At 35.9% G+C, this 17940-nt stretch overlaps 1 protein-coding gene across 50 annotated transcripts in view; it reads right to left on the reverse strand.

Annotated features, from left to right (window-relative positions):
• Positions 1 to 17940, reverse strand: part of CLASP2 (cytoplasmic linker associated protein 2) — a 221943-nt gene that overhangs the window by 60278 nt on the left and 143725 nt on the right. For 39 of the 50 annotated variants that reach the window (XM_055109628.2, XM_034956067.4, XM_034956061.4 and 36 more), the window contains 4 exons: positions 16767 to 17011; positions 14703 to 14766; positions 4788 to 4951; positions 3286 to 3364 (listed from right to left, as the gene is read on the reverse strand). In XM_055109628.2, the coding sequence (XP_054965603.1) occupies positions 3286 to 3364; positions 4788 to 4951; positions 14703 to 14766; positions 16767 to 17011 (552 nt within the window). Of the gene's footprint in view, positions 1 to 3103; positions 3155 to 3285; positions 3365 to 4787; positions 4952 to 14702; positions 14767 to 16766; positions 17012 to 17940 lie in introns of all 50 variants that reach the window. The other 11 variants (XM_063602234.1, XM_063602235.1, XM_055109613.2 and 8 more) reach the window with 1 other exon arrangement.

The raw sequence follows: 17940 nt of genomic DNA on the forward strand, positions 1-17940 counted from the left end.
CAGAGAAGGAAAAACAATCTAGCTGCTAAAGGATGTGAAATTCTTTAATTGTTTGTGAAACCCAGAAAAAGAGGTCAGCAAAGATTATATTTATCTTTAAAGTATTACTAATTCAAATAAAATCACTTTGTATTGCCATTTCCCCCATTGCTTCCTCTTGACATGTAATCACATGACACTCTGAAAGAGATGTAAAATTTTATATAAACATCCATCATTTATCTGAAAGATCAATAAAAAAATTTTCTAGATCTGATACTCAAGTTACATGTGGTTTTCTATAATCTGTTAAATTTTTTATACTTAATCCTGTCACCCACTTGAAAGCTGGATTTATTTTTGGCATAAAGTATGGCTCCAATATAACTTTTCCCTGCTATTCTAAACACTGGTGTAAGAGTTGAAAAGTGATTTTCTTTCTTTTTTTTTGAGACGGAGTCTCACTCTGTCATCCAGGCTAGAGGGCAGTGGCGCAGACTCGGCTCACTGCATCCTCCGCCTCCTGGGTTCAAGCGATTCTCCTGCCTCAGCCTCCCGAGTAGTTGGGATTACAGATGCCTGCCACCACGCCTAGCTAACTTTTTGTATTTTTAGTAGAGACATGGTTTCACCATGCTGGCCAGCCTGGTCACAAACTACTGACCTCAGATGATCCACCAACCCTGGCCTCCCAAAGTGCTGGGATCACAGGCGTGAGCCACCGTGCCCAGCCAAAAAGTGATTTTCCCTCATGGATTTGCTAATACATCTATTATCTATATTAAATACATATTTATAAATAATTTAGGCTTTTAGAGAAACAATCTGTGATTCCAGTTTCCAGCATAATGTTTTCCAATAGGAAAGTTAATTTTAATTTGTGCATATCTCATTTCAATCTTCGCTTTGTCTTTCTCTTCAAGTCTCCTGCAACTTATTCTCTCTGAACTCAACTATCAACCCCTTATTTTTATTTATTTATTTTTTTTGAGACCAAGTCTCACTCTGTCTCCCAAGCTGGAGTGCAGTGGCATGATTTTGGCTCGCTGCAACCTCCGCCTCTCCGGTTCAAGTGATTCTCCTGCCTCAGCCTCCCGAGTAGCTGGGACTACAGGTGCCCAACATCACCCCTGGCTAATTTTTGTATTTTCAGTAGAGACAGGGTTTCTCCATGTTGGCCAGGCTGGTCTCAAACTCCTGACCTCAAGTGATCCGCCTGCCTCAGCCTCCCAAAGTGCTGGGATTACAGGTGTGAGCCACTGTGCCCAACCTCACCCTTACTTCTTAAGCTGGTTTAGACCTTCATTTGCACTGGTTCATGAAACATCTCTATATACATTTTCTACTTTTTTCTTTCTTTCCTTTCTCTTTCAATGGACAGGGTCTCACTCTGTCTCTTAAAAAAAGAGGCTCCCAGGCTGGAGTGCAGTGGTGTGATTAGAGCTCACTGTAACCTCACTCCTGGGTTCATGCGATCCTCTTGCCTCACCTCCTGAGTAGCTAGGACTATAGGCATGAACTACCACACCTAGTTAACTCCACATACATTTCAGTAGCACTTGAACACCACTACAGGTACCTATATCATAACTTTTATTATTGTTTAGAGTTTATTATATATTATAGTTAATAATGACAAAATTACAAGCTTTATATTCCCAGGAACACCTAGCACACTGCCTTGGTCATAAAATGAGTTAAAAAATATCTATTAATAATATCAAGTAAATTATTCTTCTGCAGGTCACTTTTCAAAATCAAACAGATGAAATCTCTTTCCAAGCAGCTCTAAGAAAACAACATTATATTGAGTGTAAGTTGTGAAAGGAAAATAAAACGGCCTATGCCAAAAGGAAAGTTAAGCTTGGGAACTCAGTCATTCAGAAAACTGACTCCCATTTGTTCATAAACAGACAGCTGCAAGATAGAAGGCTACATAGTTCTTCAGGTGGTCTCCCTCATGCTGACAATGTAAATTAACAGTTTATCTTCACAGGTAGAGGACAACGATGAGACTAGAAATCATCCCCCACTCACCCAGAGACAAATACATTTACTTCTTCCTCTACTCTATGTTTACCTTCTCTTAGGTAAGATGCAGATTTACTGAGCACGAGATGAATGCCTGACTGTTCCTCTTTCCCCTCAAGCTGGCTCTTTCTCTTTTAAATATTAAAGTCCTCAAAACCCTCTCTGGAAGAATGAACAGGCTTTCTTCTTGTGTCTCTTTCTCCTGGATGCATCCTCAATCTTGGCAAACTAAACCTCTAAATTGATTGAGACTTGTCTCAGACACTTTTCGGTTTACAAAGTCAGCCCTGATAAGAAACATAATTGTGATTCTGAGGCACAACTGCATTCAGAAACTTAAGGGAAAAATCAATCCTGGGCAGTAACGCTTGTAGAAATATATTTCGTGCAGGATAGAGCAGAAAAATATAGGACTCGTATAAGCACATATGCTTGTTATTTCCCTGACTTTAATCTCATTTAATAAAACTCACTAAAAAAAAAAAAAAACCTTTAGCAAAGAATTCAGGAGCTATTCTTTTACATTTTTTTCTTTTATGTAAAATTTAATAATCATTTTAAATCACAAATTGGAATCCATTTAGTTTTTCTATTAACTGAAAAATGTGTGTATATAACAAACGAGAAAGTTAATTATAACTCCAAATGTTATGCATACATCAGAAAAAAAAAGAAAGTTACTATTTCAGTTAAGGATAATTGAAGAAAGGGACTGAGATTAAATTTAAAAAATTTTGCTTAGTTAATACATAGGCAAAACTGACATTTTGCCTAAAATACCCGTTAAAATGCCTGACACTTAAAAAAAAAAAAAGTAATGGGAAATCACAAACATAAAATTAGATAAGACTTTATAGAGTGAGTTTGCATTACCAGCTTAGGGTTAGATGGCAATAATGTGATGCCTTCCAAATGTGTATCACCATTAAGTTTCTCCAAAAGACTTAGAGTCTGGCATTGCATTTAAATAACATTTGAAATCAAATATGTGCATGCGTAAAAGGCTTACAAAGGTTAGTAGTTGAATACAGATGCAAACACTGCAGAGAGTTAAGAAAAGAAATAATGCAGATGAAAACAAAAACAATAAAACCTTGGAGCTCCAAAAAGAGTGAAGCTGGTCCCGAAGTGCTGGCTTGACTGTCTGAAAGTTTATAAAAACAAAACCCACTGATTGAACAGCTTCTCATGTGACAGAAATACAAATATCAACATAACTTTATTAATAAATACTTCAATTCTTTATAATGTCTTCAAAAGATCTCAAATTTTTACCTTTAAGCTGGGTGTTTGGGTCTGATCAACTGTAAATCTCATTAGAATATTGAACTGAAGATCATTTGGAAAAGACTCTCTGAAACAAGAACAAAGCGAAACGAAACAAAAATTTAGTTAGCAAGTACGCATGTAACAGCAAAAGACTATGCTTAATACCAAAACATAATGTCATCCAAAAAACATCCATGAAGTAGTATCTGCATGTGGTATTAACTACCTGGTATAGTATACAATAAATGCATCCTCAGAAGAATATGAACATCTGAATTTGTACTCAGTACAGGGTTAAAAAGTAACTCTACAGGCCGGGCGCAGTGGCTCACGCTTGTATTCCCAGTACTTTGGGAGGCTGAGGCGGGCGGATCACCCGAGGTCAGGAGTTCGAGACCAGCCTGACCAACATGGAGAAACCCCGTCTCTATTAAAAATACAAAATTAGCCAGGCATGGTGGCGCATGTCTGTAATCTCAGCTACTCGGGAGGCTGAGGCAGGAGAATCGCTTGAACCCAGGAGGCAGAGTTTGCAGTGAGCCGAGATTGCGCCATTGCACTCCAGCATGGGCAACAAGAGTGAAACTCCGTCTCAAAGAAAAAAAAAGCAACACTATAGGAAATAATAGTCTATCTTGCCTCAACTATAGATTTAATCAGAAAAATGTATTCAGTAAAAAGTTTAACATTCTTAGAAATGTTTCTCTATACCTAAAATCTGAATTCTGACTCACCTCAACCTAGTAAACAGATATTTGAAATAAGTGACTTCAACAATCTACACAAGAAAGTAGAAATATATCATTGGTTCAAAACCTTCTGAAAAGAGATTTAGAATATTTAAATGCATAATAAAACGTTGTTTAAATACACAGAAAATACTTTTTATTGTAGACTAAATAAAATCTTCAATCTTCAACCTTACTTCGCTGATACCTCTTTTTTTTTTTTCTTTTTTTTGAGACAGAGTCTCGCTCTGTTGCCCACGCTGGAGTGCAGTGGTGCAATCTCGGCTCACTGCAACCTCCACCTCCCAGGTTCAAGCGATTCTCCTTCCTCAGCCTCTGGAGTAGCTGAGATTACAGGTGCCTGCCACCATGCCTGGCTAATTTTTGTATTTTTAGTAGAGATATGGTTTCACCATGTTGACCAGGCTGGTCTCGAACTCCTGACCTCAAGTGATCTGCCTGCCTCAGCCTCCCAAAGTACTAGGATTACAGGTGTGAGCCACCATGCCCAGCTGCTGATACATCAATTAAGATAAAATACCACCTTGAACTACTCAACCAATATTAAAACAATTTTTATAAAAAAAAATGCAGGGCTTGACCTAAGGAAAAATGTTGCATTAAATATACAATATGAATGGGCATAATTAACAATCTTCAAACGGAATCCATGCAGTCAAAATTGTTCAAAGGGACCCAGAAATCTGAACTATTAACACAGGGGTTAGATATTCCTAGTTATTATCAGGTTAACTTGAAATATATGAAAAAAAATATTACCTTGTAACATCAAGGGCTTTCTGAACTTTTGCCTGAACAGATCCAAGCAAATCAGCACCCATTTTTTTTAGTAGTTGTGTCAGCAGTACAAACAACCAATCTTGAAGATCATCTTTGTGGACTTGTATGAAATCCACTAGAGTCTCCAAAAACATGCTGAATACCTACAGTTGATAAAGGGGAGAGGTAGGGAGAAAAAAAGAGGAAATATTGACCTCTATGTTCAATTCAAAGCGAATACAGAAAGGAACACAGGAATCAGAGGCACAGCGATTGGCAGCCAAGCGGAAAAACAATCTCTCTTGCTTTTCATTGGACTCTGTGATACAAGAGTACATTTGAACTGTTATCCAACTTCTGCAGAAGTTCGACAATTAGCTACTCCATGCAGCATCACTTGGTAAAGAAAGTTTGGCCATAATGGCTGGCACACCTAATGTTATCAATGATGCCACAGCTTAAACTGGGTAAAGTGAAATCTGTTTTGTATAAAATGTAGGGGAAAAAAACTATAGTTTCAGTAACTCTCAGCTTTTCTGAAGAGTGGCACTGAGTAAATGAGAAGATGACTACAATGACCTTAAAGTATAAAATTTATCTGGCATAACAGACTAATTAGAGAATCCTCAGATTTCTCAAAATGACAATTGTCACAAATAATTTGGTATGGGATGTATTCTTTATTAAAACTGCCTCAATGGTAATTTTAAATGATTTAACTGTAACTGCATCTAAAATAAATCCAAGATGAATGTCTACATTTAAATTTCAGTGATTTTTAAAAAGTCCTAGATGGCATACTATTAGTCTCCATACCCATTTATGGGTTTTTTACTTACTTCCAATATTAATCTATTTGTTTTAACATTTTTATAAGGTAGAAAAAATTATTATAGTGAAGGGAAGCTAATGTTTATAAGTGATGTAGCTCATTAAAATACTTATGAAAAGTGACCTTTATCAAGGCTGTATCTCTTTATAAGATAGTCAACACCATAATGGAAAATTAGTTTCTAGATAAAGAAGAAAAAACTGTCAGCCATAATGTATTACTGGAGAAATCATAATAAACATTTTGATCACAGATTAAAAACTATGGGTTAAAAAAACTTAAAATTATTAACTTTTCAAGTTAATCTCAAAAAGTAAATATGGTAATTTGAGAACTAAGAGTTTTGCTCTCAATGCATATTTTATTTCTTGAATTCCCTTTATACAGTTATAGATGAACTCTTTTTTTCTTTAGAAATGAAGGATTTTCTTTATCAGAATTATAATTAAGCTTCAACATTTAAACTGAGTTAAAAATAAAAATATACTTTAGCTATTTGCTTAAGACGCTGTATACCTGTAACAGCAGAAACTATAATTAAATTTTTGAGTATTCTCTGGTCCCCAGACAGTATGTGCTTCAACACTGTTCCTACTCACAGTGTGGATTCCTTTAACTCTCGTTCCACCACTACCCCCATAATCCCCCAAGAACTTGGATTCTCTTAGATTCCAAACTTGGCCAACTGCTTCATTAAACTGTCTCTGGCCTTCTCCTGAGGGCCAGGAATATTGTCAAGGAGCTTCGCTAGACATAGTCTATGACAAATGCATGTAACTAATCTGGTACTCATTCTTACTGTTACCTAGCAAATCTGTTCAGTCATGTGCTGGCATCAGTTTGCACCTGTCTAGAGAGTCAATTGTTAAATATTCAGGAATTTTGTGAAGTGGTTGGTAGCTTGAAATCTACCACGGGATAGGAGTATTTACATCTCAGAAATGGGCAAACACTACATATCAGAGCTTCCTGCCTCTCCCCCAAAGCTCATTTACTAGGACACCATTATCCTATTCTTTGGTTCACTTTCACCCTTGTTTCAACACTTGTCTATGCTCCTGAAGATTACAACCTCTAGCTTTCCTATATGAAAATCCATTCTGAAAATCACAGACATTAGAATGCCTAGGTCAACCTCCTATTTTATGGATGAGGAAACAGGGAAGCAGAGAATTACATGACCTGCCCAATGTTTCACAGATGGTTAATAGCTAGGCCAGGACTTAGAGCTAGGTCACTTGGTTTTCAGTTGTGCTCTATCCACTCTATTCCCAGATGACCTAACTTATCTTCATTATTGTCATTCAACATGAAATTCTCCATTGACTCTTCCCTCAATTTGATTTCCTCTATACCTATCCTTCTAATTTATCCAAGAAGTGATTTTCTTCATTTTATGGCTAATCTTTCTACTTTATATTCCTGCTCTCTAAAACATGGTCTCCTCTACTATCTTTACTCTTTTTATTCTCTACCGAAATCCTTTGCTTACAGATGCAGAAGTCATCTCAAGAAATTATCTCTCTGCTTCCATCCTATTGCTCCCACCAATTACTTTCTAATCATGATGTATAATAGCTTCTTCATTAAGTTTAGTATGTTTGGCGGTTCTGTAACCTGACACTGCTTTCCTCTTACTTCCCTTCTTTCTGGTTGCCAGGAATTCTCCTTTTGCATGTCTTCATCCTGATTCTCTTTTCATCATAAGTGTGACCTACTTGACACAGTCTCTCTGATCTATCCCATGAGGCCTTTTTCCTGGCCTTCTCCAAATCTGTTTACCACACCATCACTAAAGGCACCAAGCATTTCTGACCTCAGGTCTGGATTTCTGTAGTAGCCTGACTTTAGTTTTATATTTCCTGTATACCAGGGTTCAGTAAACCATTTTTGTAACAGGCCAGATAGTAAATATCCTAGGGCTTTGCAAGCCATATGGTCTCTATCACAACTACTCAACTTTGCCATTTAGCACAGCCACTGACACCACATAAACAAATAAGCATGGCCGTGTGTCAATATAACTTTATTCACAAAAACAGGCAGCAGGGAAGATGTGGCCTGCAGGCTGTAGTTTGTCAACTCATGTCTCTTTGTGACCATCAGATTGTGATATGACTCTTTGGATGGAAACAAAATCCTTTACTGTTCCTTCACTGTCTATAAGATAATGTCTAAAATACCTGGACAAGTTTCTAACTCCAAACTGATCTTGGGCTATCTGGAAACATAAACTCTTTATCCTTGAACACACCTCATATATCCACCCTGATTTCCTAACACAGCCCCACTCCATTCATTTACACACAGTATGTGACTCTCTATAGAATTTACTATTCAAGTCCTAGTCAAGAAACTTCTTGGATTGCAAGTCAGGGCCACTGATCTTCCTGACTTAGAACTCACAGAGGGGCAAACTATTTATGGTGCTATTTAGCTTTTTCTGTATTTATGTTATTTTCCCATCTCTAACACATACCATTTGAAAATAAAGACTATATTTTTATACAGTCTTGTGTGTCACCAATTAGAACTAGAACCAGGCTTAAGGTTATCAGAGGCTGAGAACCCAATAAAAAGTTGATCAATGAAATCAAGTGAAATTTACCCTCTAATTGGTAGCCAACCCTTTTTCTTCAATGCAAGGGAAGACCTTCCCTTTATTCTAGCCAAGATTAACTTCTTTTTATTTCCTATAAACTTTCTAGCATCTCCCACTTCTTTTTCTGGACTCAGGCTAGCTACTTCGAATAAGCCCTTTATTCTCACTCTGACATATCCAAAGCTTATGTTCTATTAAGATCTGAGATGCCATTTTCTTCAAGAAGATTTCTCTGAGCTTCCTAAGTAGAAATTTGTTTTGATTATATAAAATGTGAGTAGCTAAATAAAAATGTGGACATGTTATTTGCTGTACTCTACATAAGAAATTGTACTATTTTAAAAATTTTGTTATCACTTTTGAGACAGAGTCTCACTCTGTCACCCAGTCTGCAGTACAGTGGCACGATCATGGCACACTGCAGCCTCAAACTTCTGGGCTTAAGCAATCTTCCCACCTCAGCCTCCTGAGTAGGTAGGGCTACAGGCATGCACCATCATGTCCAGTTAATTTTTTTAGTTTTGTAGAGATGGGGTCTACCTTTGTTGTCCAGGTTAGTCTCGAACTCCTGGCCTTAAGCAATCCTCTCACCTCATTCTCCCAAAGTGCTAGGATTACAGACGTGAGCCATGTGCCTGGCCTGTACTATTATTTTTCAAAAATGCTTATATCCTATCAATGGTACTTAGTAAATGATCATATGCACACACACACACAGCTGACCCTTGAACTACATGCTTTTAAACTGTGTGGGTCCACTTACACGTGGATTTTCTTCCACCTCTGCCACCCCTGAGATAGCAACACCAACCCCTCCTCTTCCTCCTTAGCCTACTCAAGGTGAAGATGACAATAATGAAGATCTTTATGGTGATCCATTCCACCTAACAATTAGTAAGTAAATATATTTTCTCTTCCTTATAATTTTAATAACATTTTATTTTCTTTCTGAGACGGAGTCTCACCTATCACCCAGGGTGGAGTGCACTGGTGCGATCTCGGCTCACTGAAACCTCTGCCTCCTAGGTTCAAGTGATTCTCCTGCCTCAGCCTTCTGTGTAGGTAGGATTACAGGCCAGCGCCACCACACTCGGCTAATTTTTTTGTATTTTTAGTAGAGATAGGGTTTCACCATGTTGGCCTGGCTGGTCTCAAACTCCTGACCTGAGGCGATCTGCCCACCTCAGCCTCCCAAAGTGCTGAGATTACAGGCGTGAGCCATCACACCTGGCTAATAACATTTTATTTTCTCTAGTTTACTTTATTATAATAATACAGTATATAGGCTGGGCGTGGTGGCTCATGCCTGTAACCCAGAACTTTGGGAGGCCGAGGTGTGTGGATCACCTGAGGTCGGGAGTTCGAGACCAGCGTGACTAACATTGAGAAACCCCGTCTCTACTAAAAATACAAATTTAGCTGGGCGTGGTGGCACATGCCTGTAATTCCAGCTACTCAGGAGGCTGAGGCAGGAGAACTGCTTGAACCCAGGAGGCAGAGATTGTGGTGAGCTGAGATTGAGCCATTGCACTCCAGCCTGGGTGAAAGAGCGAGACTCTGTCTCAAAAAAAAGAAAAAAAAATACAGTATATAATATATATAATAAATAAAATATATGTTAATTGACTATGTTATTGGTAAGGTTTCTGGTCAACACTAGGCTATTAGTAGTTATGTTTTGGGGAGTTAAAAATTATATACAGATTTTTCTATTGCACAGGCGTCTGTGTCCCTCTCTAACCTCCTCATGTTCAAGGGTCAACTGTACTTACATATACATGCATACATATCTATCTTCATTCATTATCCATATCCAAAATTTATTGAAAGTTATATATAAAACGTCTTACTTGATTGCCCTAACACAAAGGGTTCTTGTCAGATGTTAATATGCCCCCATTTCCTAATCTATGATTAAAGAACAAAGTGGAAAGTGGCTATGCTAATATAAAACTAGTGATTCACATTTTCTTTCAGAAGACAAAGATGAGAATTACTATCCCATAATCTATTCTGTTTGCTTTTATGGAATGACATTAATAAAATGTCATTTGTGGGAAGGCAGGGGTTAAATGTTTTTTTAAAAATTGTGAAACTTCAGAATCATTTTAAAATAATTCAATGGAAGCAATCTTCAATAGAATCAATTTATTATCCCACATATCTCATAAATATAATTTATTGGAAAAGAATTAAAATATTCGAGCTATTACAATTGAGGCAGACTTTTCTTTAACTCCCTTATATCTTAGGTGTGCCAGTCATCAAATAGAACAGAAGAACATAATCAAATTAGATTAATTAGTAGATTAAAAAGCATATCTCCAAACAGAATGATAGTTTGCATAACTGCAAATAGCATTTCGTGGATTGCAAAGGTTCCAACACTGCATGAACTCTTTGGGAGAGAAAATAGAGAAAAAGGGTTAATTTCACAGTCATGCAGTAAAGTTAGGTTTCCAACAAATATTGAACCAACTTACTCTCTATTGAGAGTTCCAACACAGGGGACAGCATGCAAAAAGAAAAAAAGAAAAAAAAGAAAAACACACAAATTAGTCGCCATCAATGCAAAGTTCCTGTATGGAAGAAAAACACTCAGAAAATAAAAGTGACAAATGTTTTTCAAAGTTTTATGATAAACTCAAAATAGTTTTTAAAACAAGACTTAAATGAATAGTATGGGAGAAGAACATATGATTTTGTTTCTCTTGCACCTCTTTGCCAGGAAAATTAAGAAAACTAAAGACAAAAACTCTTTTTTTTCCAGACCCTATCAATCCTTGAGGTTAAACATCTGAAAATAATCCAAGAATAATAGACACATACTCCCACTTCTGAATGGGGCCAACATTTGGTTCCAAAGCATAGTCCATAGAATTTTTTCCTTTCTTTTCTCTTTTTTTTCCTCCTCTCAGAAGCAATACTTTCACAAGTTAAAATATTTCTGTGAAGGCTTGAAACAATAACTATTGCTTGGAAGTAATAAAAGTAACTATACTACTACTTTTTATTTTCCCTAGGTAAGATGTGTGTTATGGTCTCCTGATCTAAAGACTGCAGGCAGCTGAGCTGCCTAGAATGCTCGTCAGGAGACTCAACTGTGCCTCATTTTAGTAGCCACAGATTGAATTCCTACCGTAGCTGTCCAAGACTCAAGAGTATGATTCAAGAGGTAGTGTTACAAATACCATAAAATGCCAATTCAAAGCATGCACCACAGTGAAGGCAGTTCTTTCCAGAGTCAAGTGCCAGAAATATATGGGATGGCTTTTGGCAACTGATACTGCTTGCATTTGAGGGGGAAAAAATGGGTCCAGAGCAGTCAAAATAAAAATCTGCTGCAAACCCCTTAATTTAAAAAATTTGATTTTTAAAAAACGTATATATGGTACTTGGTATGTTCTAAGGGTTTACATGAGGTGGATATTACTATTAACTGTTTTACAGATTAATAATTAATAATTAAAGTACATACTGCTAAAAAATTGGAGGTAGAATTTGAACCCAAGCAATCTAGCTCCACTATCCATACCTGTTATTTTAAATTTTCCCTCACACTGCTTAAGTAATCCTTCCAAAAGGTACGTCTTGTCTACTCAGTGACTGTTCACTGCCGTCAAGATAATGTCCAAACAAAGCCTACCATTTTGCAGTACAATATGTGTTGTACTGCTTCACTTATAAAAAATACTAAAAGGCTTTAAATTATACATTTGCTGATTTATGGTCTAAATTATTGTCTTACAGATATTGTGGTTAATTATTTATTTCTATATGGGTATATGAAGGAAAAAAAGTTCATTTATCAAATTACAGACATCAAATAATTTCATCTTCCAAGGGTATAGGTTCCTGAACATATGTTTCTATTTTAGTGTCAACGACAAAGAGTTGATCATATATGACAGGGGTCAGCAAACTATGGCCTGCAAGCTATTTCTAATTCTTACACTTTAAAAAATGACTTTAAAAGCAATCAAAAGGCTATTTAGTGATACATGAAAATTATATAACCACATGGTCAGGCATGGTGGCTCACGCTTGTCATCACAGCACTTTGGGGGGACACAATGGACAGATCACTTGAGGCCAGGAGTTCAAGACCAGCTTGGCCAACATGGTGAGACCCCGTCTCTACTAAAAATACGAAAAATGAGCAGAGTGTGGTGGCACATGACTGTAATCCCAGCTACTTGGAAGGCTGAGGCATGAGAATCGCTTGAACCCGGGAGGAGGAAGTTGCAGTGAGCCAAGATCATGCCACTGCACTCCAGCCTGGGTGACAGAAAGAGATCTTGTCTCAAAAAAAAAAAAAAAAAAAAAAAAAATTACACACACACACCCCCCCTCACATTTTAATGTTCATAAATAAAGTTTTATTGCAACCCAACACACACATTTGTTTGTTCATTGCCTGTTAAGGGTGCCTTCATGCTATAATGGCATAATTGAGTAGCTGGGATAGAGACCCTTATGGTCTGCAAAGCCACATTATTTACAGAAAATAGTTGCTGAGTCTGATATAGAACAAAATTGCATTCAGAAAGAAGATATCAAAAAAAGTTGCTTGATTCTGAAGATGGAACTGTTGGTCTAAAAATACATTAAAAAGGGAGGGGTGCAGCTATTTAAAAAATATCAGAATACAATGCAAAAACTCAAACATTTTTAACTCGGCACAGGATGGTGACATGTCTAGTTTATCCTTAATGAATTACATTATTGACAGAGTCTCTGATGGACAATCAATGGCCACACAAAAATAAGAAAATCTTCCCATTACATTTGTCTTCACAGAACTGACTAAAAAACAAAAACCAAAATCAAACAAACAAGATGGGTAGATAAGAATTTTATGTTGCTATAAAGCCCTAAGAAGAGAAATCTGATGCAATCCTAGGGAAAATAGTAGCTGGTTCTCCACCTGTATTAAGAGAGGCCAAACATTTGTGCTCAGTTAAGTTCCTATACCAGTGTTAAACTCAGCTTTCCTATTTGGTCTTTTTTTAAAAAGTTTGTCTTTATCACTATACATCATGGCATCCAACCAAACTGCATTATTGACTTAACAAAAAGTCAAAAACTGTGACTTCAAGAAATAATCTAGCTTTGGTCTTATATCTTCCAGTAGCAGGAATTATTGAAGATGCTTAATAACTATATATTTCAAAGTTGAACAGACTATTAATTTAAATGTTTAATAAAACAAATTAACCCAAATAACTGTCTTGTCCTTTGCTTATATTGCCAACTAAAAATATCAACAGTTAATCTGTTCAGGATTTATAGAAATTTTTACATTAAAGTAAGACTTACAGCTGTAATCAGTGATAGCAATATCCATCTAGAATGGTATAGTTATCTACATGTTCAATTATAAGTTACAAACTTTAAAAGATTTTAGTAAACTGCTTACCAAATGTATTTTCTTCTTTGTCTTTTAATGGGATATTTTACCCTCAAATAAATATAACTTCTGATAGAATAATCTTTGAAAATATTGTTTTAAAGTATAAGCAATTTATTTAAATAATTAAGTATATCCCCCACTGGATTTAAATCTTTAGCTGGATTTTAGTTTATGTACAATGTGGGATTTCATTATCTTTAAGTAGTGTTGTAAGTAATGAAAATACTAAAAATAGAAAAAAATGAGGAGGAAATGAGATGTGCAACAATAAAGTGAAGACAATAAAAAGAAACAGTAAAGTGAAATTCATTAATATTTTTCTTATTTCCTTGCCACATCTCCCGCTCACTTAGGTTAGAAAGTCTCCTGTAGACATTTGGCATCCTAAGGGAAGATTTCACCATTATCAAACATATTGCTGGAAACAGAATATGTGACCACAGTTTTATAACAGTACTATGCATCAAGGTAAACCAAAATTTCACAGTACACATGCAGATTACATATAAGTACTTAAATAAATATATTTTAATCAACATTAAAAATGAACAAAGTTCTGAAAATTTTTATGGACTACTTCAATGTAAGAAATGTCTCATATTACTACCAAACTATGGCTGGAACCACATTTTGTGCCTTTGTGTTAATGACAATTCTTTTCTACAAAATTATTATTTCAAAATTGAAACATATTTACATCAATGCTGTAATTAATCACAGACGAAAACAAAATAAAATGTTAAAAACCTTTTCAACTTACCCCAATTATGTCTTTTACAAACACTAAAACAGTCTTAGTAACACAAAATACACCAACTTGACTAAATTACTTGAGTTGTAACTGTATCCCCTTTATTTCAGTCTTAGACCATCTATCATTGGAGAAGCTCAAACAGTTACCAGAGATTAATTTCTAAATTACATATGATACCAAACAATTTTAATTATGCTTGAAAATATTACTGCCATTTTGGGACAATAAAATAAAAATGGCCTACAGTTTTTCTGCTTTGACAATATACAAATGATACCCTATAGAAATAAATAATCTTAAATACTAAAACATACCTTGCCATGAGGGTCAGCAAACATTCTTGTGAAAATTTCACATAATCTTTTCAGTTCAACTCGACTGCCAAGATAATACAGCGGTTAATTAATATCTTGCTGTAGCAAGAAGTCATGTAAAAGTAACTTTACATATAATTTTCTTTAAAAAAAAAAAAAAGGTTAGGTTGGGCATGGTGGCTCACGCCTATAATCCTAGCATTTTGGGAGGCTGAGGTGAGAGGCTCGCTTGAGCCCAGGAGTTCAAGATCAGCCTGGGCAAGATGGCAAGACCCTGTCTCTATAAATTTTTAACAAAACAGCTGCAATGGTCGGGCACGGTGGTTCATGTCTGTAATCCCAGCACTTTGGAAGGTCGAGGTGGGCAGATCACTGGAGGTCAGGAGTTTGAGACCAGCCTGGCCAACATGGTGAAACCCTGTCTCTACTAAAAATACAAAAAAGTAGCTGCGCTGGGCATGGTGGCACATGTCTATAATCCCAGCTACTCGGGAGGCTGAGGCAGGAAAATTGCTTGAACCCGGGGGGCAGAGGTTGCACTGAGCTGAGATTGTGCCACTGTATGCCAGCCTGGGCGACAGGGTTAGACTCTGTCTCAAAAAAAAAAAAAAAAAACAAATCAGCTGGGTGTGGTGGTGCACGCCTGTAGTACCAGCTACGTGGGAGGGTTGTTTGAGCCCAGGAATTTAAGGCAGCAGTGAACAATGATTGTGCCACTGCACTCCATCCTGGGTGACAAAGCGAGATCTCATCTCTTTAAAAACAGAAACAACAACGGAATCAATAGAAAAAATCAGCCCTAAAAATTGAGAAATTTGTGGGATGTACCAGTCAGGGCTAAATACAAAGTTACCAAATACAACAATTATTCTGTTGTAACCCACACTATCTTAAAGGTTAAAAGTTAAGAAGAAAAATACAATTATCCTTCATTAATGGAGTGTGACAGGAGAAATTTTACATATGGCATTCCCAATACATGAATTTTATCCTTTTAAGTGTTAAGACGTTTTCTTAAATGTTGCTACTGATGGGATAAAATCATTCTAAACTATGCTTACTCCCTTGCCATTTAAAATGACCAACACATGAATCCTATCCTTTTAGGTGTTAAGACATTTTCTTAAATGTTGCTATACTTACGGGCTAAAATCATTCTAAACTATGCCTACTCCCTTGCCATTTACAATGGCACGCTGAATCTAATATTAACTTAATCTTGATGGGCTGGGAACAATATTATGATGGTGGATTGCAGTGATTCATGACGTGTGATATGAACACATGAAAATATATTTAGGTAATACAGAAACATTTATTTTAAATTATATAGTTCTAATACTTCCTAAAATAAATACACAGGAAGTAAGTACAACAAACTCTTATTTCACAGGTATCAAGTCAGGAAGTAACCCTGCACATTCCACCATGCTTAAACCTATGAAATATCTGAAGCTAGATTCTCAAAGGGGTCAACTATAGGTTTAAAACATCACACAGACAAGGACAATAAGGCAAGTAGGGGGAAAAAACAAGCTAATACCATTAGTAAAGGAAACAAAACCCCAAACCCAAAATATTAACAAATATCTGTTCTTAAAGAAATTCAGTCCAACTCAACTTTGTATTACACTAAAATTCACATATTACATGCACACTAAGAATATATCTTCATTTCCAAATAAGCATAAACATTCTTCTTCTCATTGAAAAACTTAGCAGAAACAAATTTTAATAAACCAGTCAGTTTTATCACTATGTACTTTTTATTATTAAATATTAAAATTAATAACATTTTAAATTTAATTTCTATGTGTGAATAAAAAGTTTCCTTTCAAAATGTTTTGCTTAATAGAACAAATTTTTTTTTTTTTTTTTTTTTTTTAGTAATGAAAGTATAGATGGTCCTAAAAGACTGAAGCTTTGGAAAAACACTTTGAAGCAACCATATGAATTCAGGACAAGTCTGTTTCTACACCAGTATCTCTAAAGTGTTACAGAAACAAAGTAAAATCAAAAAGCGCTAACCTGATAGTAAAATCATTTTAAGACAACGCATCTCACCTTAGTGTTCTCTGATTTTTTAATAAGTTCTGCAGACCTAGGAGGCCTTCTTTCCTTTCTGACCAATTGGAACTAGCACATCTATTGAGGACTTCTGCCACATCTTCCGTCTGCCTCATATATGTAGGAATACTACCATTTCGAGAACTATAGGAGCGTTCTGAACAAGCACTAGATGCATCGCTGTTGGCGTCATCATCTGAATGCATTCCATATGATTCATATCTTCTTCGAGCTGGTTTTTTCTGTTATACATCAAGAATCTCATTAGCAGTAGCCAAAAGAATATATTGGTATTTCATAATTTCTACTGACCACAAAAGGATTGATTTTTGTTTTAAAATCAGTGCAAAGCATGCTCCTAATCATTGTAATAACAGAATGTCAGTATTTAGTTTTTCTTCAGAAAACAAGTTTTAGAAGTTAGTAGAAGGTAAAATAATCCTTAACTATGGGAAGTGGTAGAAGCAGAGTAAGACTATATGGAAGTTCAGATATGTAAAGTGGGAAGCGCTAAAAAATGTGGGTTTTTCCTTTCCCCTTTGCACGAAAAACCAAGAACTACTAGAATGTAAATGAACAGAAACTATACTAGAAATTTGAGTTGGTAAGAAGAAAATATTACCTTTTTAAAGAAAGAGTATAATGGATCAGAAAAACATTTTCCATGTATAAAGTTCCATTTTTTTCTGTCTATCTTTTCTTTATTCTCCTTTTACCTCCATTACCACTTCTCTTGCCACTATTCCTTCCCTTGTACCCAACCCTCATGTCTCCTAGAGAAATAAAATACAAAGAATGATGAAAAACTATTTAGTCTACTATTATTTTAAGGAGGCGAACTCCTTGAGAGCCCTCTATGCTTTTCTCAATGTATCTATATTGTTTAATTCAATAAATATAAGAAAGCATATTCAGATTCCTTTGATTTCTTTACATCTAAATCTTATTTAATATATGTAAATACCAGTTATACCTTGCATATTTCAAGTGAAATGAGAAAGAATAGTTTATTTAAGATTTCCTTAAAAGAGCTGAAAACAAATCTTTATGCTATCTGATACTTGAATTTTGGCTGATGAGTGGTGAAGATGTCTATAAAACAGATTAAACACAATAATTCAGTGTGAATGACCTCATTTCATTTGTATGAAGTAGTCAAGCTGAAAGAATG

The sequence above is a fragment of the Pan paniscus genome, chromosome 2 (assembly GCF_029289425.2).
Source record: "Pan paniscus chromosome 2, NHGRI_mPanPan1-v2.0_pri, whole genome shotgun sequence".
In the NCBI taxonomy this organism is placed as follows: Eukaryota; Metazoa; Chordata; class Mammalia; order Primates; family Hominidae; genus Pan; species Pan paniscus.